At 48.5% G+C, this 27,601-nt stretch overlaps 1 protein-coding gene across 2 annotated transcripts; it reads left to right on the top strand.

Moving 5' to 3' along the window:
* On the top strand, window positions 1–27,601 carry ADAMTS15 (ADAM metallopeptidase with thrombospondin type 1 motif 15). 2 transcript variants are annotated; one of them, XM_019660786.1, is made up of 8 exons: window positions 1–1,366; window positions 12,770–12,902; window positions 13,407–13,574; window positions 13,800–14,083; window positions 18,724–18,901; window positions 21,770–21,951; window positions 22,058–22,233; window positions 24,092–27,601. In XM_019660786.1, the coding sequence occupies exons 1-8, from the start codon at window positions 410–412 to the stop codon at window positions 24,864–24,866; spliced, it is 2,853 nt and encodes a 950-aa protein (XP_019516331.1). In that variant the 5' UTR covers window positions 1–409; the 3' UTR covers window positions 24,867–27,601. The 2 variants fall into 2 exon arrangements, with proteins under 2 accessions (XP_019516331.1, XP_019516332.1); XM_019660787.1 differs by having other exon boundaries at window positions 24,127–24,734.

Raw genomic sequence — 27,601 nt, 5'->3', positions numbered from 1 at the left:
TGCAAGCTTTGGGAGGCTGGGAGGGGAGAGAGGGAGGGGCGCCGACTGGGCAGTCCAAAGAGGAGGGGGCCTTTAATAGGCTCGCCTAGCGCCCGGTTTCTGGCGCTACGAGTAGCTGCGGTTCGGAGAAGCGGCCCGGCACCTCCCTCTAGTTCTCGGCTGCAACTCTTCGTCCTGCACTTGACAGCGATTGCACTTAAGCTCCAGGGGCGCGCTTTGCTTGGGAAGGCACAGGTAGGAGGCGCGGGCTACCCCGCGCAAGCTCACCGCTCTGGGAGGAGTCGCCTTCCCTTTGCTCTCCTTTCGGGAGCTGCGGACTGCCCGGAGAGTTGGTGGTTCCCGTGCGCTGGCTGCACGGCGATCGTGCCGGCTGCCGCTCCAAGAGCGCAGCTGTGCGCTGCCCGGCGCCATGCTTCTGCTGGGCATCTTCACCCTGACTCTCGCCGGGGGACCCGCTGGCGGCTCAGAGCCAGAGCGGGAGGTAGTGGTGCCCATCCTACTGGACCCGGACATCAACGGCCGCCACTACTACCGGCGGGGTCCCGAGGACCCCGGGGATCAGGGGCTCATTTTTCAGATCACAGCGTTTCAGGAGGACTTTTACCTACACCTGACGCCGGATGCTCAGTTCCTGGCGTCCGCCTTCGCCACTGAGCATCTGGGCGTCCCCCTCCAGGGGCTCCCCGGGAGCGCTCCAGACCTGAGACGTTGCTTTTACTCTGGGGACGTGAACGCCGAGCCGGATTCGTTCGCCGCTTTGAGCCTGTGCGAGGGGCTACGCGGAGCTTTCGGATATCGAGGCGCCGAGTATGTCATTAGCCCATTGCCTAACGCCAGCATTCAGGCGGCGCAGCGCAACAGCCAGGGTGCACACCTCCTCCAGCGCCGGGGCACCCCCGGCGGGCCTCAGGGAGATCCCACCTCTCGCTGCGGGGTGGCCTCAGGCTGGAACCCCGCCATCCTGCGTGCCCTCGACCCTTACAAGCCTCGGCGGACCGGTTTAGGGGAGAGTCGCAGCCGGCGCAGGTCTGGGCGCGCCAAGCGCTTCGTGTCTATCCCGAGGTACGTGGAGACACTGGTAGTGGCGGACGAGTCAATGGTCAAGTTCCACGGTGCGGACTTGGAGCATTATCTCCTGACGCTGCTGGCCACGGCGGCGCAACTCTACCGCCATGCCAGCATCCTCAACCCCATCAGCATCGTCGTGGTCAAGGTGCTGCTTCTCGGAGACCGCGACGCAGGGCCCAAGGTCACCGGCAACGCGGCCTTGACGCTGCGCAACTTCTGTGCCTGGCAGAAGAAGCTGAATAAAGTGAGTGACAAGCACCCTGAGTACTGGGACACCGCCATCCTCTTCACCAGGCAGGTGAGTTGATCTGTCACCTCTCTGGACCCAGATAGTTTCATTTTCTTAGGGTCACCGCCCTTAGCTCTCCAAACGCCCTTTGGGCTGCGCAGTGCCCCCGAGTTTAAATTTTGTTGATGTCTTCCGACTCCCACTCAGGATATTCCAGGGAGAGCCGGCTTCTAGGCTCAGCAGAGCTCTAGCTCACGTGTGTCAGGATACACGTGGGCGGTGGGAGGAGAGCCTGCTTCTTTGGAAGGTGTTGGCCTGGTGTGACCAATCAGCGCCTCCTAGATCCGGCGCTGAGGGGCTGAAACCCAGGAAATTGCCGCCCAGGAGCCGCAGTTTGTCTCCAAGGCCGATAGGAGGCGCTCTGAGGATGGCGTTGGAAAGGGCGGGAAAGGTCCGCCCATTTCTATGGGGGCGTCTAAGTCCTCTCAGACACCTCCTCCCAGGTTTCCTCCCTTTGCTGTAGAACTGGAAGGTGATCCAAACGGCCCATTTCAGCGCCTGGCTACATTTCTCGTGGGTAACATGTGCAGTTATCCTTTCTCTGTTCTGGGCCTGGAAAACCTGGATTGGGATGGAGGGAATCATTTGGGATATTTTGTGGGTTGCAGTAAAAGGACAGATTCAAGTACCAGCACTGTTCCCCCTTCATTGTTGACTTCCTTATACCCTTCTGTGCTGGGCCTCTTGTCTGTTTGAGGGGCTTCCAGTCCATTCAGAGCAGGCAATCTAGTTAGGGCACCTGTTCGGAGCTTGGAGTTCCAGGTGGAGTTTCACTTGGAGCTGAATTGGAAAGATCGCTTTCAATTTTCCCATGTCATGTTGGTGAAGGGTGACCGTTTGTCCTGATGTATGCTATGGAGCAGAACAGGCAAGGTTGCTCATGTCTCTGATTCACTGAAACCTTCCTATGACCACCCTTGGCTGCACGGAGCCAGCTTCTGCTCCTGGTAGTGTGGAAGTGATGTGAGCTCGGTAAAGAGCAGTTAGAGACCCAAGCGGCAGGGTTGTAAGATACTGAATATTGAGATTAGAAAAACGGTCAGATCAGAAAAGCAGTTCTGCTTTTTGCTATGGATCTGTGAAAATTTAGATTTGTAGATATTGGGGTGATTGGGTACTGTGAAGTTTTTGGATTCTTGAAATTACTCAGATGCAGGACACTGGAAGGAAAAGGGGCATCCACATGACCTGCTTCCTTTGATTTTTGGGGGCTGCAACTTGAATGTGTGCCCTGCTCTTGTTTTGTTATTCTAACCACAGCGTTCTGGGATGACACAGAATCCATGGTTACCTGTGGGGCTCTGCATCTCCACCGCTTCCAAACGGCCCCTCGACGCTGGACTGGCGCACATGGGGCTGGAGCTGGAGTCTTCCACACTAACCCATTTGGCACAGCTAAGCCCTTCCTGGAGTTGAACTTCCTCTTTTCTCAGCCTTCTCCTCCCACCACCTGGTTTCTCTAGGGAGGTCTTTGGCCTGAATCTGTTTCCTTGTGCTTATTCTTCCAATTGAATTCCGTAGAGCTGCCATTGCCCAGCCTCTACATGCGCTGCCTGAGTCATGGGGAAACTGCAAAAGAGGTAGCTTCGATCTCTGCACGCAGACCAACTCGGCAGTCAGATCGCTGGGGGGAAAAAGCAAAGGCCGAGAACAGGATATCTTAATGGGCAAAGCAGCTGTTATCCATCTGCTACCTGGGATGCCCCTGTGGAGGTCACTCGCTGACTCTAAAGTACCAGACCTCAGTCTCTGCTGCCTAGTGGCTAGGCTGACTTTTGGAACCAGCCCTAGGAAGAGGACTCCTGCTGGGAATATGACTCCTGCTGGGAATATGGGCCATGCCATCAGAAGAATCCGCCTTTTGAAGAAGAAGCCATTAAACAATGTGACAGCTTCTGTTTGTCAGTGGTGTGTGCTAGACTCCCAGGGGGCTATGTTGACCATGCATAATGGGTACAAGATGCATGACCACTTGGGTCAGAAGCAGTGATGTGCAAGATGGGACTTTATGAAGCTGTCTTTCTCTTAGGCTTCTAGAGGGCAAAGCCAGAAAGTGGGGAGGCTGTTTGGCAGGCATCCTCCACGTATGTGCTTTACGCTTTAGCGTAAACATCGTTTCCTCACCTCCTTGCCAGCACTGATTTCAGGGCCTGCTGCATTCTTAGAGTCTTAGGAACTACTCATTCCTGAACTCCCCCGGGAAGGTACAGTATGCGATGGGAAAATGTGCGCACAGTTGCGCTTTCTAGGCTAGCTTAGATGTGGTTGTCCAGGAACCTGGAGGAGTCTCCTGCTACACGCCAACATAAGAGGCACCTTTTTTTTTTTTTTTACTTTATGAAGGTCAGTAGTAATTCTTTAAGTCAGAGGTATGAGCTACTTGGCTTAAATCCTGTTTATTATAATGTTGGTATAATCAAAGCATTGCAAACTAAAATTTGAATATATATTATATATTATACACACATATATAATATATACATAGTTTGTTTGGGTAAAAGTTGTTAGAAATGCGCTTGTTTTATAAATTGCCTTTCATCTATGAGGGATGTGGAACTGATAGACACCTTTAGAATCACCTATTTCTTGGTTCCCCCAGAGAAATCTGAAAAATGGCTAGTGAGTCTTTCCAACTGATCACACTCTATTTGTGGTTTCCACAGGGAGGAAAAGGTTAGGAAAGGGTCAGGCTTGTTACTTTAGAGCTCCAGGTGCTAGGGGTGCCTGAGAGGAGAGCAGCGAGAACAACATGACTGGCAGGCACTGGAGCCCCCTCTTCGACCCACAGTTGGAATTGCTATGCATGAAAACAAGTCTGGGCCAGGCTATGGGGAGTTGCTGATGTCCTCTCTTGGCAGGCAGAGGGAGGGGTGTGGGGTGTTGAAATCAAAACATTGGGAAGGCAAGACCCAGGGAGTATCCTTTACTGTGCACAAAGGAGAAAAAAATTGATCCTATGACAAGTATTTTGACAATTTGAGCAGTTGACTTAAAGATTCAGAAAAAGTTCATGTTCCTGGAGAAAGAGTGCACATCTGATTTTGCAAAGCAATCAGCTTCCAGCCTCATAACAGCAGGGTGAGGTCAGCACAGGATTGGAACCAGGATTGCGCAGAAGTAGAGCCAGTCTTTCGGGGTGGACATTTATTTCTGCGAGGAGAAACATTTCTGTGGCCTCTTACTGCATTGGGCTGCCGAGGCTAGATATTTCACGCTGAGACTCAGTAGGACTGCGTTTCCCCATCTTCTTCCTTCAGGTCCAATGCCTCTGCTGTTTGAATAACTTTGTGATAGACTGGCTTTCATTCATTTATTCATACATTCCTTCAATACTTAGTGAGCATTTATTATTTCCAGGAACTGTCCTGGGCTGTGGAGATACTGATATTAGTAAGATGTGGCCTTTGGCTCCCAGGAATTCACTGCTTGTCAGGGAGTCTGACAAAGAAATAGCTCATTAAAATATGGTGTGTTAAGTGCCCTGCGGGGAGGCTTGGACCCTCATTCTTCTTCAGCTGAAACCTGGGGAGCCCTCAGAAGGACAGGCATCAAGAAAGGGGTTGGGAGGTGGTGGTGATGGGGAAGGAAGATTGTCTATCTTGTAGGAGCCCTTTCCTCCATTCGACCATCTGCTGGGTATGCCCAAAAAATGTACATAAGTGGACACTTTGGTCAACGTTGCTCAAGCAATAGTTCGCCATGATCAGAAGTGTCTGGACGCTGGTGGTAACCACTTGGGGCATCTTTTGTAACTGCAGAAGTGAAACTTGACTTGTATTCACCTTTTGTTGTCGATATATATTGAGTATTACAATTTTATTACAGTTTTCCTTTCTTAAAATATGTATACATTTTTTTGGCACCCTCTGTATTTTGCTATTGTGGCATTTCTTCCTTTGGACTGATTTTTTTTTTTTTTTTAGGATTTGTCATCTGTTGTTTTTCTGCCTCCTATTCCTTCATTTACTTTATTTTTTCTGTTGTGCTTAGTACCATTTTATGCCATTCCCTCGTCCTCTTCTCTCCATGCTTTCTTCCATGTTCTCCTCTTCCTCTTTTGAGATTACAGAGATAGGTTCTTTGTCATATTTCTCTTCTATTTTTTTCATCATACTCTCACCTTTCTGCCTCTCGTGAGCCCAAGCTTAGTGCTTCTTGTGTGAACCTTGAGTATTTCTGTGTCTTGGGGTGGGTGGGGGGGAATGTATACATCTTCTATACTATGCAGAGTGGAACAGCATTCTGGAACCTTATTTAAAATAGAAGCTGGTTCTTTCTATAATAAACTAGTTGCAATATGGCAGTGAAATTTAGTGTTCAGATAAAAAAATTGTTAAAAAATAAAATGAGAACATGTATTTTACACATACATGTTTCAGTACAAATATAAAGAATCATACTTTTGTCAAGGATCTTTCGGAAGTCAGATCTTGGGAGATGTTAACAGAGAAGGGAATCTGTAGATTTGGTGTTTAATAGTTTATAAATATTCACTAAATGGAAACATCATATCACTTCTCCTGGGAAGGAAGAGGGTGAGGTGGGGGGAGAAGAAGGCGTGGAATGGGGCTGTTCCCTGAGTTGTAGGGTGATTCCTCTTCTCTCTCTTTTTCTTACTTACACCTAGTAAATCAGCCAATGGCAATGTGCACTGGCATCTTTTTCTTTCTTTTCTTTAAATACTGGTTTATTCAGGAGGGCAAATGAAGTTTTCTCCCTCCTTAGGTCTTGTTTTTCTTCCTTTGAACCTCTCTGTAGTTGTATCACTCACGGCATTTACTCACATCTCGCCTTGACACTTGGCCTTGGTCACTTGGCACAATGGGAGGAACACAGGCTTGGAGTCAGGCAGACTCAAATCTGAATCCGGACACTTGCACTTTTACCAACAGACATTGAATCAACTATTTGAGCCATAGAATGAGGATAATGACAACGAAGGTACCTAACTTACAAAGCCGACCATTGGGAGGATAAGTTATCAAGTGTTTCAGAATAGGCACCAAATTAACGGCAGCGATTATCATCACTACCTTAGTAGTTGCTCAGTACAGTAGTCCCCCCTTACCCGCGGTTTCAGTCATCCAAGGTCAGCCGGGTCTGGAAATATTAAATGGAAACTTCCAGACATAAATAATTCATAAGTTTTAAATTGTGCGTTATTCTGAGTAGTGTGATAAAATCTCCTGAGTCTCGCTCTGTCTGCCCAGGATGTGAATCATCCCTTTGTCCAGTCTCCACACTGTAGACACGCCCAGCCCCGTTAGTCACTTAGTGGCCCTCTGGTTTATCAGATTGACTGTCGCAGTATCCCAGTGCTGGTGTTCAAGTAACCCTTGATTTACTTAACAGTGGCCCCAAACCTCAGGAGTAGTGATGTTGGCAATTCAGGCATGCCAGTGAGAAGCTGTAGAGTGCTTTATTTTAAGTGAAAAGGTGAGACTAGAACAATAAGATATTTTGAGAGAGAGAGAGACCATATTCACATAACTTTTATTACAGTCAATTCTTATAGTTGTTCTATTTTGCTATTAGTTATTGTTAATCTCTTACTCTAATTTATAAATTAAACTTTCTATAGGTACGTATGGAAAGGAAAATACATAGTATATATATAAGGTTTGGTACTATCCTCCATTTCAGACATCCACTGGGGATCTTGGAACGTATGCCCTGTGGATAAGGGGGGACTACTGTATATTTTGTTGTTGTTGAATGATTACCTATAGGTCCTTTGCCAGAATTTACATTTGAGATAGCCCTGTCCCATTGCCCTTGCAAGTTTACTTAACACTTGTCTGATGACATTTTCCTGTTTTTGTGGGGAAGCTGTGGACTCTAGCATTTGCCAATCCCACTGATCTGTAAACTCCTTCAAGGCAGGACCTCTTTACATTTTCGTGCCTTCTGATGGGCCTCTGCATACTGCCCTTGTTCAGTATGCGTTCATGGAAGGAAGGTACTGCTATAGTGAAAGGACTGCATGTAGCTATGGGTGCTGAGGTAGTTTACGTCCCCTGTGGGAATCATTAATCCAATGTTGTTTTAGGCTGTCAGACAGCAGGGCTGGGAGAGGGAGTCTTAGGTTCTTGTCATTTCATCTTGGCTCTTTGCCATCAGGTTTTTCCCTGGAGGAAGGAGGGGCCCCACTGAGGAGCCAGTAGGCAGGGCACACAGCAGGGATCGGGTCAGTGTGTCAATGCAGGTGTGGGGAACGGAGCCAGGGGCTTGCTCATCCAGGGAGGCAGTGCAGACACTGCTCTAAGAGCACTCTGAGCACTTAATCCTGCCATTCCCCTCTCCCCCGACTTCTCCCCACTCAGAGTCCAGCCTGTGCTCTGGGGGCTGAGCATATGGGGTAGACAATCTTTCTGTCTTGAAACTCTCCAACTCGTTCATTCCTGGAGTGCATGTGCACTGGAAACGGTGGACTTGTGGGAAGAGCTCAGCTCTGAGGCTGTGATGCCTGGATTTCAATCCTCCCTCTGCCCCTCCCTCCCTTCTTAACCTTGGGCTCACTGTTTGATCCTGGCCTAGTTGCTTATCTTTTCTGAGTCTCATCTATAAAATGGGGACTTATAACGGCATCTCCCTCCTAAAGCTGTTGTGAGGATTCCATGAACTAATAACAGGTAAAGCTCTTAGAACAGTGTCTAGCACATAGTAGCAACTCAATAAATGTTAGCTACTATCATTATATTGGTAGGTACCCCCTTTTGAACTGATGATTTCTAGAGAAAGTTTGTTCTTCCTGCAAGCTTTGGGTTCCTCTTCTTCCTCACTGAGGTAATTCTTGTTGTTTTGGTTACTTCAATCTCTTGCTATAATACCATTTGTACACCTTGAAGGGTTTATATTCCAATGAAACTGAATCTGCTGATAGACGATATAGGGCATGTTATTTTCTTCACCAGGCATCCTTAGTCATGTTGCCCTGGCACTGAATTGCTAATTTTTTTTTCCTTCTACCAAAGCAGAGTCCTCGTATCCTTGGGGATTATAGGTAAGTGGATTTTGGGTTGCAGGAGAAAGTACAGTGATGCAAGACAAGAGGTACAGGTGGAAAACAAGTTAAAGGGGCAGTATTACTACTAGTGCAGGTGGTTCTCACCAGTATTTATGGCAGTCTAACTAATGTGGTGCAATTCAAACCAAGAACCACTATTGGCCTTGATGTCAAAAGGCATGGATTCAGGACTCCATTCTTTACTTAGTAGCTGTGTGGTCTTGGGTGAGTATTTGACTTCACTGAGCCTCGGTTTCCTCACCTGTAGAAAGACAGGATGGCTCTGAAGCTCTGTGAGTATAATATTGGATGTTCTGATGTGGCCATGAACATGGGCACTGGCTCACACGCCAGGAGTTCAATGTGAGTGGGAAGTTGGTTACCTGAGAATACAGGTATCTTCTGCCACATTAAAAAAATTAATGTGCTTGATTTTTGTTGGAAAATATTGAGCATCTCTGTACATGGCAGGAGAAATGAAAGGAGGTAGGAAGGAGGTCTGTAGGGAAGACAGCTGGTGGGAGTTGTGGTGGGCGCATAAGGGGCAGCCTTGGTAAAATGGATCAGGCTACTGTGAGGGGTTATCCTTACTTATGTATTTTCAAATCGTGGATCCAAGCCTAAATTATATTATAAAAAGGGACAGCTTTTTTAAAAGAATCATCTAGGAGGATTAGGTTCTTGTCCAGGATGATTCTTGGGTCATCTGGAAAAACAGCTGCAGCTACACGGAAAAATGACAAATGATCAGAAACAGGGAGGCAGGTAGGGGCTGGGCTGGGGAATGCCTACATCCTCAAGGCGCGAAGAACCAGAACAGTTTCTATTTCTGGAGACAAGAGCCTGAGCTGAAGAGGTTAAAGCAGTCTGAGTGCATCTGAGTTCATTCCAGAAGGGTGGAGACATTCAGTGCCACAGATGAGGCACCAACGGGCTCTGCACATTGCTTGCAGGCGTCCACAGCACTAAGGCCCAGCCAGGCTGACTGGGGGAAGAGGGACAGGCAGAGCCTCTGACCCCAAACAGCTGCATCTTCCCACAATGAAGACACTGGTTAGTGTTGGAGAGTTGCTTTCAGCTACACCCTGACCCTCAGGAAATTTGCCGGCTCTTTCCTTGTTCCTCTTGTTTGATCCAAAGAAACTCGGATTTCTTGATGGAAAGAACAGGTTGCTCCTGGCTAGGAAGGGCCTGCAGCTGCTTGTCTTTGCTCCAGCGAGAGTCCACCCTCTCTAGGAGGAAGGAGGCTTTTGGCTTTGAGGACCTCCCAGCCACTGAGGCGGCTGGGCAGCCGAGTTTCAGTGGCAGCCTAGACCAAGGTCTGAGCTCCCCATCTGCTCTAGTCATTTCTGATGAGCAGAGGGGAATAGGATTCTGAACTTCCACATGGGTGACCTTCACTTTCTGGGAGTTAGTTTTATCCTAATCAACATGTGTCAGTAGACAAGATCATCCTCAGGGGTTTTCCATTCTAAAAGTAGATCAGTCTCTGTGTTCCTTTTATAACCCAGAGGGCCAGAAGGGACTGAGCACCCTGGGATTGGGGAAGGAGCAGAGGCTTAAGGCACTGGTACAGCCTGAGTTCTAGGTGAGAATTGGCCCTTCCCCAGAGGAGGAAACTGAGGCCCTGAGGAAAGAAGTGATTTGCCCAAAGTCACACATCTATCTACTTAGTGATGGGACCAGGACCAGAATCCAGGCTTTTTGGTTCTTTTTTTTTTTTTTAAAGATTTTTTTATTGGGGAATTGGGGGGATGGGAACAGTGCTGGGGAGTTGGGGAAAGGGGAACAGACAAGTTGCTGTCGTTTTTGTTCTTCAGTCTAGTTGTGGAGGACGTTGCTTCACTGGCCCAAGTTGGCACCATCATTGCGCTCTTCTCTGGCGAGGCAGATCAGTTGCCGGCTTCTGGACGGCCGCTCACTGCGGCTGCTGGCCGCTCACGCTGGCTGCTGGCCACACACGGTAGCCCATGGCAATCCACTGCCACAGGGACTGCAGCCCACGCCGTCGCCGGCGACTCATGGCAGCCCAGCTCCAGGTTGAGCTGTTGTTCAGCATCTTAGCTGTAGAGGGCAGTGTCACTGGCCCTCATATGTGGGATCCGAACCGGGGCCCTCTGGCATCCCAAGCGAGTTCTTAACCGTCGCGCCACTCGGCCGGCCCCAGGCTTTTTGGTTCTTATTCCTGTGCCCTCTCTCTTATGTAGAGCAGCAGTGAGTGTACATGGTGGCCCCGAGGCAGTGTAATATGCTTGTTCTATAGGCTGTGACCACCAGGCTAGAGTTTCCAGAGGCTACCACCTTAGTGGGGATCCTGTACTGTAGCATCCAGGGACATGTGGGCCACATTGCCCATCCCCCCTTAATTATGCCCCTGCATGAGCTTTCATTCCTGTCTTCCTCATCTTGGGCCCCTTTCTGCTGTATTCACAAGCTGGTCCATATCACTCAATTCTGCTCCTCAGCAGTCATGAGCTTCCCCTCCCAAGCTTTGACAGCAGTTGTCTTTAGATTTCAGAATTCTGGGGAAGGAGAGGAGAGTGAGCCTTTGGAGAAGAAAGGGTAGTTAAGAAGGGAAGGGAATTTGAGTTTCTCCCCACGGGGCTCCCAGAAGTGGAAGAAGTGCCCTGAGCGAGCACAGGATAGCAGATCCAGGCTGGGCACGCGTTGTGCCTGTGGGTTGACTTGGTTCAATCTGATCATCCTGGCTGTTTTCTGGCCAGAATAACTGTTAACTCGTTAGGAGGTGTAACTATCACCTGACCGTGGGAAGCCAAGTTTGACTGCTCAGGTGGTAAACTTCTGAGTGCTTTGGATTAAATTTTGCTGACTTTCTGTACTATGACCACTTTTCCTAAGCCCCCTGGCCCCACTAACTCTGCTGCCCACCTTTTCCCCATGTCAGCATGTACCTGCACACACACACACACACACACACACACACACACACACACACACAGCTCTGAAGAGAATGAAATTGAGAACAGCTCTGTGTGTGTGTGTGTGTGTGTGTGTGTGTGTGTGTGTGTGTGTGTGCTTATGTAAATACCTCGGCTCCCAGGGGAGAACATGCACAGCTCTTTCTCCAGAGAGTTAGCTCAAGAGTTGCTGGGCAGTCAGCTGTGACATGGTGGAAAGGGCACAGAGTGTCTCATCATACAGACCTTGAGGCCAAATTTCTGCCAGAGACTTGAACCTCTCAGAGTTTCAGCTTCCTTGTCTGTGGAAGGTGATAATAGTCATTATACCAGTGGGATGCTGTGACCATTCAGTAGGGTCATGCATGTGAAATGCATGCACAGTGTCAGCAGTTCATACATCATCGCCGTCATTAAGTATGATCATGAGTCTCAGTTTCTGTTTTTGACAAGCAAGTATAATAATATATCTGCCTCCTAAGACTGTTGTGGGGATTAAATGAGGTGATACATGTAATAGTTTCCTGTCAATTGTAAAATTCCCCGCACATTAAAGGCAAGGATATAATGAAGAAAATGCCAGCATCACCAATTTAACAGGGTCTTCTCAAGAGGAACAGAATTGGTGTGCAAGTATCTTATTCTATTTCTAATTCCTGGGCTCTTGAGGTATCTCGATGTGTTGCTGGTCCATAAGGCTCAGTAAGTTCTTGTGATATCCATCCCAGGAACCTCATTTTGCCTTCCACACTCCCTGGAAGTGCATCCTGTCAGGGTTGCTACTGGAAGCCCTACCTCCTGATGCAAATTACGTTTCAGTACAAGAGAGAGCTTCCTGCTTAGGCCACAATCCATTTAATTTGTTTTTTTCTTGGCAGCCGTTGAGCTCATGGTCCCCTTGAGCTTCTATAGCAATTGAGCTGTGTCTGGATGGGGCTTGTGTCTACCTTTCTCTGCCTCCTCCTAACCCAAAGAAGCCAGATCTCAGGCATATGTGGGCCCTTGGTCACTGACCTTTTGGTTGAGAGCCTGAGCTTAATTCATGGTTGTCCGAAGATAGTCACTCAGCCACGACCGAGGCTGCACAGAACTTACTGAATGGAGAGGGTGCTTGCCTTCCACCCACACCTGCCACAGTTAGGCATGACCAGAGCCTCACCCAGCGGTGGGAGTTGCCTGGAAGGCCAACTCTATATAAAGCAGTGGGCCTTGTAGTTTAATTTTGTACCTCCTAATTTCCTCCCACAGGACCTACCTGGATAGGATTTGTGAACCACAGAGCTTTCTTCCTGAGGCCTCCTCCCTCAGCGTGGGTTGATTCCATGAATAGCCCCAGAGCCTCCTGGGAAAAAGAGCCTGGCTGAAAAGGTGCTGCGCCTGGTTAGGCTTGGAATGAGGATGAGCTAGAATGCTGTTTCTTCTTCTCAGGTCTTTTCTGTTACCATCTCTAACTTCTGGCTGGCTTCTGCTTCTCCTTTGTCCTGGCAGGACCTGTGTGGAGCCACCACCTGTGACACGCTGGGCATGGCTGATGTGGGCACCATGTGCGACCCGAAGAGAAGTTGTTCTGTGATTGAGGATGATGGGCTGCCATCAGCCTTCACCACTGCTCATGAGCTGGGTAAGCCTGGAGGTGTCTCTTGGATGGGGTAGGAGAGTTCCCCTGTGGGATCTTTTTGGGATTCCCTGGGTACATGGGTGGATGGTAGACACATGGACATGTTTTTATTCCCTCATGTCCTGAAGCCTTAGGGATCATTTCTCAGGGTCAGAGTCTTCTCGAGCAATGACTTTGTTTAATTTTCTCCGATTGCTCCAGTCCAGTTGGTCAGTGGTATTGTCTGAGAACGTTAGCAGTCAGAGTATCTCATCAATTGAACACTGACGGGAAAGTATGTTAAATACATTGCTGTCCTCATTGAGGCCACAGCCTGATGGATGGGATAGAGAACACAAGCACATGACCTCGGGGACATTTGCAAAGTAACCTATCAATAGTTAGAAACGATCAGCCTGAAAACCATTGACACGAGCTCTGTAGCTTTCCCAGCGGATCGTCCCTGCACTCACCCCCCATGCCTTCTAAACTGCATAGCCCACTGAGTCTTCTTGTCTCGCCCCACAGGCCATGTGTTCAACATGCCCCATGACAATGTGAAAGTGTGTGAGGAGGTGTTTGGGAAACTCCAAGCCAACCACATGATGTCCCCAACACTCATCCAGATTGACCGTGCCAATCCCTGGTCAGCCTGCAGTGCTGCCATCATCACTGACTTCCTGGACAGTGGGCATGGTAAGCCAGGGTGACAGAGGACGAGCATCAGTGCTGTCATGTTGGCAGTGCTCAGCACCTCTTTGGACCTGTCCTCTGTTACCTAAGGTGTGCATGACCCCAGAGAGTTGGGCTTCATTGTGGGTCCATTGCATTACCCCTTGCTTCATTCTCTCCTTACCATTTAGATAACCAAGCCTCCCCATTTCCAGCTCATCCCTAATGAATACCCTTGGCTCTCTGCAGGCGACTGTCTCCTGGACCAACCCAGCAAGCCCATCGCCCTGCCTGAGGATCTGCCAGGTGCCAGCTACACCCTGAGCCAGCAGTGTGAGCTGGCCTTTGGTGTAGGCTCTAAGCCCTGTCCCTACATGCAGTACTGCACCAAACTTTGGTGCACCGGCAAGGCAAAGGGGCAGATGGTTTGCCAGACCCGCCACTTCCCCTGGGCAGATGGCACCAGCTGCGGCGATGTCAAGTTCTGCCTCAAGGGGGCATGTGTGGAGAGACACAATCTCAATAAGTACAGGGTGAGTGTGCTGGAGGGGAGTAGACTCTGGAGGCTTCTACAGGGAACCTGTCCCACCCCAGATTTGCTATGTGACCATAACTGTATCACATTGCTGCTCTCTGTTGCTCTATCCCCTTCTTGACTCTAAGACTGGAGAGAAAATATATGGTAGGTCAGAGAACTTGGTGAAGCCTTAGGCAAGTGGGGAAAGCCCTTCAACCAGAGTGAGGACCCCAGAGCTGAGCTCCGTGCCTCGGCCTACCTGGGGAGGAGGTCTGGACCAAAGCTGAACATTTGATATAGTCAGAGTTGATCACTTGTTTTTTCCTTTTTGTTCTTCCCTCATCACATCTTTCTGAGTGTGTTCCATTTCCAGGGACCTGTGGGCCAGAGATGAACAAAGTTCAGAACTGAAAGGAAGCAGACCCTTGAGCAAGCTTTAGTAATATGCTGCACCCTGAACCAAGCTTCAGCTTCTGTTTTGTGAAGCTGAAACATAATTGAACAAAAGTTACTTTTCCTAATAAGTAGCAATAGCAGTCACACCAGAACAAACTCAAAACCTCAAATATTCTCTGAATATAATAACAACTTTCTATTCTTTAGGTCCTGGCTTGGGGTAGTAAAGAAATTTGTACTTTTCCAGGCAGGAATAAGAAGTCTCTCCTCTCCCTTGATGCTAGTGAGGCTCATCCCTTCTCCACCCCGGCCCGGCTGTAAGAAGGCTTGGCTTTGGGTTTTATGTGCACAGAGGCAGTATAATAAAAAGCATTCTCCAAACACTTTAGCAGTTGTCCTGAGATGGGTGTGGCACAGAATTATGTAAAATATTTTTCTGTGTTCTGGGAATATATATTTAATTAAACCTTCAGCCATTTATTAGGCAACAACCTACTGTGTTCAGGGAATTGTATAAGATACAGTGGTGGTCAGAAAAATAAATGAAACATGGGCCATGTCTCTGAGGGCTCACAGGCTAGTGCGGAAGCTAGAAATGAAACTGGAATGCAAGACACAGAGAGGTGCGTGTTATGTGTTAAGACAAAAGTATGCAAATGTATCATTGGAGACTAGGGGCTAAGAGATCAATGAACATTAAAGGCCAGAAAAACCTTTGATGAGGGGGTCAGGTTTGAAGAGAGCCTCGAGGGATGAGTAGGAAAGGATGAAGTAGAAATGGAGCAAAGTCAGGGAGGTGGGGCAAGCTAGAGGGGGTGAGGGGTGGATGAGAATCATCTTTGGGAAGATGCTTTGGGGCTGGATTGCAGTTGCCTTGATCACCAGGGTGGTGTATTTATACCGGAAGGTCCTGAGAGCAGGCTAGTCACGACCAGCTCCTGCTCTTGAGAAGATGAGCCAAGAGGATAAGGAGACAGTCAAGAGGATGTTGGATACAGGAAAATGTGATCTGAGAAGCACAACCTTTCCACATGCTTTCTGGAATTCTCAGTCCATCAGCAGCAAAATCCACTATATCCTCAACTTCTTTTCTGAACAGTCCCTTTACTACCCAGTTTTAACTGAAACCTAGCCCTTCCCATAGCACACTGTCCTAGTCAGCCAAGGTCAAACACAAAGCTTATCTTGCTAATCACCACAGCCCCCCAGTGATCTCAGTTGCAAGAATGCCACTGTGACCACCAAGGCCCGGTTTTCCCAGTTCACTCCCTCTAGTGTTTGGGCTCCAACAATTTTTCAAACCTATCTAGACATACAGTCAATTGATCCAATCATTGTTCCATTATCCCTCACTTGGCTCACCAATATCTTTATTGAGCTGGAATTTCATGGTCCATTGTTAAAATCACTCCTTCACATATACTTTTGCCTTCCATGCCCCTGTCTTTATCATACTCTTGTGGATAAGCCACCACCCTGGTGGAGTCTGACTCTCTCATCTACTCATTTGTGCCAGTATAGGTGTATATGGCTGAAGAAAGACATGCAATCATGCTCACTGGTCTCAATTTAAATTCATGACCTGGAAAGGTGGGCCCATAATGCTGCCCAGGAGTCATATCATATTTTATTTCACTCGCCTAACCTCCTAAACTATTATTTCACATCTTCACCATCTTTCTCCTCCCCTCCTTTCACCAACCCTTTCTTTCTCGTTTTCACTTTGACAGTGACCTTTTTTCCTATTTCATTAAGAAAAAAGAAGCAATAAAGTAATCAGAAAAGAATTTCTACCAACTTTTCCACTACATCCACTGACCTGCTTCTGTGCCCATATATTGTACCTTCTTCCCTCTTTGACAACGGATGAGCTGTCCGTGCTCTTATCCGAGGCCAGTCTTTGTGCTTTGCACTGGAACACTTTCTCTTCTCGTCTATATGAGGCAAGTGCTCTAACAATTTTCCCCTCTCTCCCCCGTCGTATCAGACTTTGCTCTCTCTTGAGTTGAATCATTCCTATCAGGATACAAACTTGCTGTAATTTTTCCTGTCTAAAACAAAACTTCTCATGATCCTACTTCTCCATGCATCCCAGTCTAATCTTTCTGACTCCGTTTACAGCAAAGATTCTTGAAAGAGTTGTATAAACTTGCTCTGCCCAAGTCCTGTCTTGACATTTTTCTCTGGAGCTCGTTCCAATTCAGGCTTTCCCTTACACCATTTCTTCAAAATGACTCTTATTAAGGCGACTAATTGGCCTCTACAGTGCTAAAATCAATGATTGGTTATCATGCCTCGTATTACCTAACCTGTTAACAGCATTTGTACGTTGACCACTGTCTCCCCTGGGAACACAGTTGTCACTGTCCTTTGGTTCCCTCCTCCCTTCCAGGCTGCTCCTTCTCAGCCTCCTTTACCAGCTTTCCTTCACACTCTTGTTTTCCCAATGTCAGAGAGCTCCAGGGCTTAGTCCCTACTTTTACTCACTATTCACACTAATTTCTTAGGTGATTCATCTAGACAGCTGGCTTTAAATACTATTTCTATTTCTACGTTGAAGACCCCCACGTTTGTACCTTCACCCCAGACCTCTCTCCTGAACTACAGACCTGAATGTCCCACTGAATCGTGATCTCTCCATTTGGATAACTGATAAGCATCATAAACTTAACATCTGGGAGACTGTGCTCCTGATCATCTCCCCTCAACCTGCTTCGGTGACTCCATCTTCCAGTTGCTCATACCAATACCCTTTTTCTCTCACATAATTCACATCCAATATCTCAGCGATTCCTGTGGACTGTATCTTCAAAACAGATCCAGGATCTAACCGTTTCTCACCACCTCATCTGCTGTCAGCTGGTCCAAACCACCATCACCTCCCCCTTGGGTTATTGCTCTCTGACTGGTAAAAAAAAACATAGCGTTGTCTCAGAAGCCACAGAAACAATGTTAAGTACTGCAGAAAAACTGGAGACGACAAGGCCTAGGCACAGACTCTTTCAGTTTTTAGGTCATTGCTGACTGAGAGCAGCTTCCATGGGGATGAAACCCATATCGCAAGGCACTGAGTGGGGAGGAGGTAGAGAGAGCAAATGTAGACGTCTCTTAGAAGTGAAAGGATGGAATGAGGTGGAGCACCAGTGTGAGGAGGAAGCAGTGCTAAGGGAATTTTTTTCTTTTACAGGATGAAAGAAACATGTTGACACAATGAAATAAGAACTATCTGACAGGAGGACAGATAGAAAAAATATGTTGAATATATACATAAGTTAAAGTATTTATGTTGCATGAAGCCAGTTTCTAATTAGCTCCATCTGGGTTAGTGGCCTTGGATGATCTGTGACAGCGTTTTAATCCCAGGCTTGTACAGTGGGGCTGCTTCCTCTATTGCCCAACTGATGTGTGTTTAGGGGGATAGAAACTCACTTTACTGTCATCATAAGGCAAACATAATGAAGACTATAAGTTTTCTATCCCCTCTTCACCCTCTTAAAAAATAAGGCAACACTGCATAATTCATCCCAAAGCCAAATAGAGTTTTAAGATTGCTTAATAGTCTCATATGTCTATCTCTTCTTAGCACAAACATTAGGACTGCTTGTAGTGCAACTTTCAAATTCAGCCCCTGATTAAGGTTCAGTCTGGTTTGGTGAAAAGTCTGAATTATAGAGCATTTACAGACAAAAATATTCTGATATCTGTGGTGACAAGGTTTACTGGCAAGGCTGGGGGCTGGCCATGCCTCAGATTTGGAGACTCTTATAAATATACTAACAATAAATAAGGAGAAATTTTGCACTCCTGCACAGTGGCGAGCACGGTGCTAAGAATTTTCATGCACATTGCATCATTTAAATCTTCTGTCTGACCACACACCTGAGTATTATGGACCCCATTTTTGCAGATGAAGGACCTGAAACTTGAGGTTTTCTTACTTGCTCAAGACCACTCATGTGGTGAGGGCAGAGGAGGTTGTAGAACTTGGCTGCCTGACTCCACAGCCCAAGGTGCCTCTCTTCCGAGTGGCTTCATTTATACCTGTGAGCAGTTGGCATTTGCTAATTAATAGGCTGAAGTGTTGTATGGGCCCTGTGCACACTGATATTTGCTTGTCACGTTTTCCTCGGTGATACAAAGTGGATTTCATTCTGGTGGGATGGGACCGTGGAGGTTGTACCAGTGTTGCTCTTTTGTAGGCTCAGGGTGTGGGTGTGGCACCCCAACATCTGCAAGAGTATAACAGACTCTTTCTCACAGGTGGATGGCTCCTGGGCTAGGTGGGAGCCCTACGGCCCCTGCTCTCGCACCTGTGGCGGGGGAGTGCAGCTGGCCCGGAGGCAGTGCAGCAACCCCACCCCTACCAATGGGGGCAAGTACTGCGAGGGAGTGAGGGTGAAATACCGATCTTGCAACCTGGAGCCCTGCCCCAGCTCAGGTGAGAACAGTGGTGGCCTGGGCCTGGGGAAGGACAGGCTGGAGGTTACAGCCCCCACTCTGGGTAATTTACGGCCCCAGAGTTACTGCAATCAAGATTCTATGCCTTAGGACAGAGCCCAGAAGTGCACAGGTGCACATTCCTCTTAGGATCATTTCCTGTCTACTCCCTTGGCAAGGGTGCTTTCTTCAGGATGCTTAGATTGGGAGGCTAAACGGCCCAGGGAAATGACACACTAGAAGTCCCCTTTGTAAGCCCATCTTCATAAACAAGAATTCTTTATCCAGGGCCCAAGACCTTGGCTGGGAAGAAAATTATATCTCTATTTTTACTAACCTTTTTTTATTTAAAATTTAGAATTTTCTTCAGTTAGAAATTTAGTATTGTTTTTTACTAGCCTTTCTATCTAAAATTTAGCAGTTCTTTTTTCTTTTTTTTAAATTGTGGAATTGGGGGAGGGGAACAGTATTGGAGAATTGGAGGAGGACCAGCCAAGTGCCAAGTTGTTGTTCTTCAATCCTAGTTGTGGAGGGCGCCGTTCATCTGGCTTCCCGTTGGCAGCTCATGGCCTCTAAGCTCAACGTGCTGTGTTACAATAATAGTTGGGGATGGGCATAGCCACCATCCCATGCGGGAGTCGAACTGGCAGCCTTGTTGTTAAGAGCACATGCTCTATCCACCGAGCCATTGGGGCGGCAGCTCAGCTCAAGGTGCCAAATTCAGTCTTAGTTGCGGGCGGGCGTAGCCCACCATCGAACAGGCAGTCTTGTTGTTAAGAGCACGTGCTCCCACCAGCTGAGCCGTCCTGCCATGTGTTGGTAGCTCAGTGGCAGCTCAGCTCGGGCTCAGTGTCACTGGCCCATGTGGGAATTGAACCGGCGGCCCTGTTGCTCAGAGCTCGTGCTCTTAAGCTAATTCTTAACCAACTGAGCCACTTGGCCAGCCCAGTACTTATTTTAATTAGGCAACAAATTACAATATTAGTAGTAGCAGTACCCGTGACCTTGTCACCAGAAAAATCATGGACATTTCATAGGACATTTTAGTTGTCGCAGATTACTCAAAATTCCATTTATGCTTGTCACTACTTCAAAAATGCAGTGGTTATAGACTCATTATTGTCTTGTTATTTAATGTGTTAACAAGGAAACATATCACAAATATGTTTCAGAATATATTGATAGTTATATTGTGTTGTTGGAAAAGTCATGATGCATATTTGCGACAGATGGCACTAGTTCATTTTTGGAAATACTAGAGTCATTCGCATCTATGTTATTGCTATGTCATTTGACAGCTGACAGTTCTAGCTTCATTTAAAAAAATTGGTTGAGTTTTGAAATTTTACAACAAATTGAAGATGGAAGACCACAAACTGCATTTTTGCCATATTTTACTGTTTTACTTCCATAAAGGGAAGAACGCGGGTCAAGCTTGTGAAAAGTTGCATAAAGTTTACGGTCACAATGCTCTCTACAAGAACATCAGTGCCAACAATGGTTCACGAAATTCCGTGCTGGTGATTTTGATCTCAACGATGCTCCTTGGTCAGGGAGGCCCACTGAGGCTGATGACGACAAAATAAAGGCATTGATTGAGTCAAACCCACGTTACACTACACAAGAGATTGCAGAAACATTGAGCATCCATCATTCAAGCATTCATGACCACCCGAAGAAGCTGGGATACATAAGCAAGCTTGATATTTGGTTTCTGCATGAACTCAAAGAAATTCATTTGTCGGCACGTACAAACATCTGCAATATACTCATTAAACATGAGGAAGATGATCCTTTTTTGAAGCGACTGATAACTGGTGATGAGAAGTGGATTGTTTACAACAATGTGGTGCGCAAACGGTCTTGGTCCTGACATGATGATTTGCCTCAAACGACATTGAAAGCAGACATTCATCAGAGGAAAGTCATACTCTCAGTGTGGTGGGATTTTAAAAGTGTGTTTTTCAAACTCCTACCAAGGAACCAAACAATCAAGTTGAATGTGTACTGTTGGCAATTGGACAGGTTGAATGAATTTATCATCCAGAAATGTCCAGAGCTTGTTAATTGTAAAAGAGTTGTGTTCCATCATGACAACGTGAGACCACACACAAAGTTTGATCACCTGTCAAAAATTATTGGAGCTTGGATGGGATGTGTTGCCACACCCACCATATTCGCCTGACCTTGCGCCATCAGACTTCCACTTGTTTTGCTGTCTTCAAAACTCCTTGCATGTCATAACGTTCAGTTCAGATGAGGCTGTAAATCAGCACCTTGTTCAGTTTTTCGCCAATAAAGACAGGTCCTCCTATGAACGAGGAATTATGAAGCTCACTGAAAGATGGCAAAAGGTTATCAAACAAAATGGGCAATATATCATTGATTGATCTTTGTTCTTTATATAAATCAGTGACCTTTGAAAAACATAGACAAAATACATCATGACTTTTCCGACAACCCAATATATCGATATAATTGGTATTCTTTGTAATGTACATAATTTATTTTATACATTTAATAACATTCTGAAAATAGTTTCAGTAGACTACTGAAGGGTATAGCACAGAGGATTAGGATACCTGTTACAACGGGGGTTTAAGGCCAGACTCCTGGAGAAGGTGGCACGGTACCTGGGTGATAACGTTATCATCTGCGCCCTTCATCCTGTGCTTCCAACCTGCTTTAGTTCTTTAAGGTGGGGTGGCTTCAGTGCTGAAGAAATCACAAGAGCTGAGGATCACTCAGCTGAGGGTGAGGAAGACCTGTTTAGAGCCTCAGGAGGCTGAGCACCCCCAGGAGGGGTCTCTCCTTTGCCCCCACCTGAGCCCCTCCTTTAATTTTTTACACATACTCTCTCCCTCCCCAGCCTCTGGCAAGAGCTTCCGGGAAGAACAGTGTGAAGCCTTCAATGGCTACAACCACAGCACCAACCGGGTCACCCTTGCCGTGGCGTGGGTGCCCAAGTACTCAGGTGTGTCTCCTCAGGACAAGTGCAAGCTCATCTGCCGAGCCAACGGCACTGGCTACTTCTACGTGCTGGCACCCAAGGTGAGTGATCCTGGGGCAGGAGTTCAGAGCAGGTTCAACATCTTTTGGCGAGCATCCAGTTGAGCTGCCTTTCTCTCTTTTTCTCCCCTTCCTGGGAATGCTGCAGGTGGTGGACGGCACGTTGTGTACCCCTGACTCAACCTCAGTCTGCGTCCAGGGCAAGTGCATCAAGGCTGGCTGTGACGGGAACCTGGGCTCCAAGAAGAAGTTCGACAAATGTGGGGTGTGTGGGGGAGACAATAAGAGCTGTAAGAAGGTGACAGGACTCTTCACCAAGCCCATGTGAGTTATAGGCCTTGGAGGGTATGGTCAGGGTGCAGTGGGGAGGAGGAGTGAGTGGCATTGCGTCCAAGCATGGGAAGCTTGGGTAAAATTGGGGTAAACATGAGTACCCTTGCTGTGGAGGCCACTCACACTCTTCTATGATCTTCATTCATTCATTCATTCATTCATTCATTCAGCAAAGATGAATGGAAAAATGAATGCTCGAGGCAGACATTATTTAACAGGAGATGGTATTCAGGGAGCTGGCAGAGAGTTGTTAGGGTCTATCTAGAGTCCTACAGTAAGAATGACCCGGGTTCAAATCTCAGTTCCCCATTTTCTGGATGATTTTGGGCAAGTGACGCAGTCTCTACAATAATAGATTTCTTCGTTTATAAAATGGGGATGTCACTAATATATTTCATGTAGTGATATTGTGAGGATTAAGGGGGTTAATTCAAGTAAAATGCTTAGCATAGTACCTGGTACATAATAAATGTTTACTAAATGTTCACAATGATGGTAACAAAATGTAACTATACTGGAGGCAAAATGTGACAGCCTCCCCATCTCTCTGAGCCTGAGTCCTGGCCTTGGAGACCAGATTGAGGTGAGAATGGCGCTAAACTATAGAAAGAGGGAGAGTGAGAGGCTGGGACTGAAGGAATCCCCCCTTCTGAGACCTGTGCAGGGATCAGCTGAAGAAATGTCTCTGGGTCTCTTCTATTCCCAACTCCAGAGCCTGGGTCTCCCCAGCTTGAGCTTTCTGAGGTCCAGCACATTCCTTTTTATTTTCCAGAGAAATGCAGTCCTTTGAAAGCCTTGACCCCTGTTCTGGGAGCAGCTGGGGCAGGCAGAGTCCCTGGGATCTCATTTCAGGGGCAGGTATGGTTGGCTCTAAAAACTTGGGAGTCCAGGTGCTGATGATGGCTAGCCAGGAGCCTTGGCTGCCCCTACCCTGGACATAGGACCCTCTGCTGAGCCCCTAGGTGAACAACTTCTCTGGTAGCCTGGGCACTGCAGGCAGGTTGTGTCCTAGGCTATCCTTCCTATGGATCTGCAGTGGGGAGGCCAAGTGAGGAACTAAAGGTCAATACCTCCCGACTTGCTTCACTGGTTAAATGGCAGGTGTTCCTTTCATAGACGATTGGAGCTGAAGGAACTTTTGAAATCATCTCATTTAACCCACTCATTGTATAGATGAGGACACCAGAACCCAGATAGACCGGCTTTCTTACAGCCACCAGGGAATTGGCGTTTCTGCCAAGTCTTGATCTGGGTCCCTGATTCTAGGGCCAGTGTGTCTGTCTGCATTGAGGCCCCAGCCTTGGACTCAGGGACTACAGACACATCTCCTCTTCTTCCCCCTTTTTCGCCTCATCTTCCTCCTCCTCATCTTAGATAATATCTATTGAGTGCATACTGTGTGCCAGGCGTTGTAGCTTATTTAATCCTAATTACAATTCAACGAGTTATGTGTTGTGATGATCTCTATTTATAGATGGGGAGACTGAGAAGCCAGGTAACTTATCTAAGGCGAACAGCTAGGTGTGTGGTAGGGATCCCTTTGACTCCAATACTTCTGCTTCTACTCCCATACTAGAATTCACCAAAATATAAATGTATTGAAGAGAAAAGATCATGAGGCAGTATAACCAGCATATTTAGTTCCAGATGACCTGATGACCATCTCCTTCTGCCGTTTTTAGCTTGTGTGCCTCCATGGGCCCCTGAGGCAGCATGGTTAGTCTTGGTTCTCTGCCCTGTTCAGGACTTCCCCCAGGCCTTGTGAAAGGGCAATCATTTGTGACTGTAGAGGGAACAAGGTCCTTACGTGCAGGCACCTGTCTAATGCACAACTGCCTTCCCACCACAGGCATGGCTACAACTTCGTGGTGGCCATCCCTGCAGGTGCCTCCAGCATAGACATCCGTCAGCGTGGCTACAAGGGGCTGATTGGAGACGACAACTACCTGGCCTTGAAGAACAGCCAAGGCAAGTACCTGCTCAATGGGCACTTCGTAGTGTCACCTATGGAGCGGGACCTGATGGTAAAGGGCAGCCTGCTGCGCTACAGTGGCACAGGGACGGCGGTGGAGAGCCTGCAGGCCTCCCGGCCCATCCTGGAGCCGCTGACTGTGGAGGTCCTCTCGGTGGGGAAGATGACGCCACCGCGGGTCCGCTACTCCTTCTATCTGCCCAAAGAGCCTTGGGAGGACAAGTCCTCCCATCCCAAGGCCCCGCGGCCCCACTCTGTGCTTCACAACAGCGTCCTCAGCCTCTCCAATCAAGTGGAGCAGCCGGACGACAGGCCCCCTGCACGCTGGGTGGCAGGCAGCTGGGGGCCTTGCTCCACGAGCTGTGGCAGTGGGCTGCAGAAGCGGGCAGTGGTCTGCCGTGGCTCCCTGGGGCAGCGCACAGCATCTGCCTGTGACACAACCCATCGGCCAGTGGAGACAAGAGTCTGTGGCGACCCTTGCCCGACCTGGGAGCTGGGTGCCTGGTCACCCTGCTCCAAGAGCTGTGGCCGGGGCTTTAAGAGACGTCCACTGAAGTGTTTGGGCCATGGAGGGCGGCTGCTGGCCCGGGACCAGTGCAACCTACGCCGGAAACCCCAAGAGCTGGACTTCTGCATCTTGAGGCCGTGCTGAATAGGACCGTCCCTTTCTCCTCCTCACTGTCCACTCCATTGGTGCTGCCAGTGTTCTGGCCAGCTGGAGCCGTGGGCCAGGGGCGGTGTCCGGGGGGCCCATGCCATGATGTCACCACATCCAGGGACAAGGATCATGGGTGGGGGTGAGCGGTCCCCTCCTTCTCTCTGGCCTGGGCAGGGAGCTAAGTAACTAATGCACAGTCTACCTCACGCCCAGCTCCTCTGGAGCCCAGTCTCGGGGAGAGGCTGAGAGGTGCGGGTGCTGGGCAAGAAGGCGCTGGGGCCCAGTTTCCAAGGGACATGGAGGATGGGCACCTCCCAGGCGGAACTTCAGGGACCTTGGCTCCCGTAAGGGAGGCCGCAGGCTGCTGGAAGAGCCATGGCCCAGCAGCTTGGCACCCTCAGGTGGCCCCAGGGGCTCTGAGCCATCTCTGAATAAGGTGCTTTCAGCCTGCTTCCCTTTTCTGACTGACATGGATTGAATATTAAAAATGGGCTGGGGGTGAGCAGGAGCTGAGAGGAGAGTGAGAAGAGGTATACCTGCAGCCTGGGCCACTCCTTTAGGGAAGAGGTGGATATAGAAGGGAGTCCTGATGTTCCTCATCTTTTATTCTTGGCTCTGCCTTAAAGAGCCACCTCTTCTCCCTGTGTCATCCAGGATGCCAGACTTGTGAGAGGGTTTTCACATAGGTGTCCCCTGAGGCTTTGCAGGTAGAGTTGGAAGTCAAGAGGGAGAGTACTGTCTTCTTAAAGAGGGATCCGACCATTAAAAAAGATGCTGAAACTTAGAAGAGGAGATGGATTCTGTGGCTGAAGCAGGGAGTTTGAAGAGAGATCTAGAGGGTTCTGTTGTCACTGGGGCTGGGGCTGAGCTTTGGGGGAATGGCACCCTGGAATGGGGAGAAGGAGGCCCCAGTTCTGATGGCTTCTTCCTCCAGAGAGGCAGGTATAAATTAGGCTGATGCCTTAGGCTCTGCATTGCCTCAGAGAACCTTCAAAGTGGCCTTGGTCCTGTGCCCACTCAGAGGGCCTGGGATATGCCCAGGAGGGCTGGGTGGTGAACATCCACATGCCTTCAGGTTGGTCTTCATTCGGACAGCTCCATGCGGTCTGGCCTTGGGCCTGTCACGTTGTATCCCAGGCTGTGGTTTCTGCAGTTGCAAACGGGGTTCACTATTTGCTACCTCAGGCTGTGCTCTCTGGAAACCTACCCTTGTCCCTCTTCTGGGGCAGTGGTGACCTGGTGCTTCCAGAAGACCCGGCTGTCATCCTCTGTAGACTGAGCTGCCCAGATGTCAACATGAGCTTGGGTGCATGGTTTTCTGCTCTCCACAGTCTGGCCACTCACTATGGGTCCAAATACAAAGACGGGGTCTCTTTTATCAGGTGTCCTGGGGACAGGTTTCAGGAGACACCAAGAGTCAATTACCTGACCCAGGGGCCCTTGGCAGTCACCAGTAGGAACTACTGGAGACCTGTCTATCTCGGAGACCTGTTGGGGGAATTGAAACCAGGGCATTGCTTATAGCTCCAAGTGGGAAGATATTTTGGGGGCTAGAGCTTCTTTGGCCAAGCAGGGTTTCTTGAGGGTGCAGCTGCCCCAGGGTATATGTGGGAGATTCTGCTTCTGAGTATAGGTAATTAGTCCTGGACTTTGGTGAGGTGACATCAGGACAAGTGTCTTTTGTTTGGTTTCCCCTAATAGTCAGAATCCACAAACCAGCCAGACAGCCAGCCATGCAGGCCTCTGAGATGGTGCTCTAATCCAAGTCTAATCTAACTCTAACCCTGGGCTGGGCCCTTGAGCAGGGCTCCCGGCAGTGGGGCAGCGGGCATGCAGATCTTAGAGATAGGGCTGCAGTCTCCCTGGGAGAATGGAGTGAGGAGGACTCCTCCTCCATGTAGGAGTGAATACTGTGGGGCTGCAGAGCCAAAAGGAACCCAGGGTGCCAGGCCAGATGCAGATCCAGCTAGCTGACGACAGCACTGTGCCCTGTGTTTGGGGAACCCTTCCTTGGCGAGGAGAGGGTGGCACAGGGGCTGTGCAGAATGGGCAGGGGAATGGGGTGGGTGGGTAGGGAAATGCCATCAGTGGGGGTGCCTGGCCCCCTAGCAGAGCAGCTTTACAAATCATTTCAAGGAGGGACAACCAATCTTGTTCCTGACACAAGCTGGGTCTCAATGTTCTTTTCTGTTGTGCTGTTTTTCTTTTTCCTTTTTTACCTTTTTAAAAGAAATCTGACCAAGACAACTTGGGAGGTTTGTCCTGTCTTTGACCATTTCACTAATCCAACCATGCTCTCCAAGGCTGAGCAGAGACAAGCCTCAAGGCACAGGTTTCTGGTGATAGAATAAAAAATTAAGGTTGTATCTCATGTCTATGGAAGAAGAGGAACATCCTGGGTGCTCTAGCAACTTCTTCTGTGGGGTGTCTCCTGTGCCCATCATGTGCACTGATTGGAGAAGTCTAACCTATGGGCCTTGCCGTACTGGAGTGGGGGGGGGGGATGGAAGGAACTGAAGACAGGTGGAGGGACTTGAGTGTTCCCAGCCTGGGAGCTGGCTCTGGAAGGCACCAGACACTGTCGTTTATAGAGCCTTCCTCCACTTTTGTGTTTGGTTCTTTTGCAGTCCATGTACTGCAGAAGGATGAAAGGACCTGGATAGTGGCTGGGCTGTGTATACTGTGTATACATGGGGGCTGGCTGCTGCGGGGACAATAGCCTACTCCTA

This window comes from Hipposideros armiger, unplaced genomic scaffold (genome assembly GCF_001890085.2).
Source record: "Hipposideros armiger isolate ML-2016 unplaced genomic scaffold, ASM189008v1 scaffold_330, whole genome shotgun sequence".
Lineage (NCBI taxonomy): Eukaryota > Metazoa > Chordata > Mammalia > Chiroptera > Hipposideridae > Hipposideros > Hipposideros armiger.
This window is presented reverse-complemented; position numbering and strand designations above follow the sequence as displayed.

Coding starts and splice junctions, on each gene's coding strand:
- ADAMTS15 (XM_019660786.1), top strand. CDS start 410: ATGCTTCTGCTGGGCATCTTCACCCTGACTCTCGCCGGGGGACCCGCT. Junction 12,903..13,406: donor CACCACTGCTCATGAGCTGG/GTAAGCCTGGAG, acceptor CTCGCCCCACAG/GCCATGTGTTCAACATGCCC. Junction 18,902..21,769: donor GGAGCCCTGCCCCAGCTCAG/GTGAGAACAGTG, acceptor CTCCCTCCCCAG/CCTCTGGCAAGAGCTTCCGG.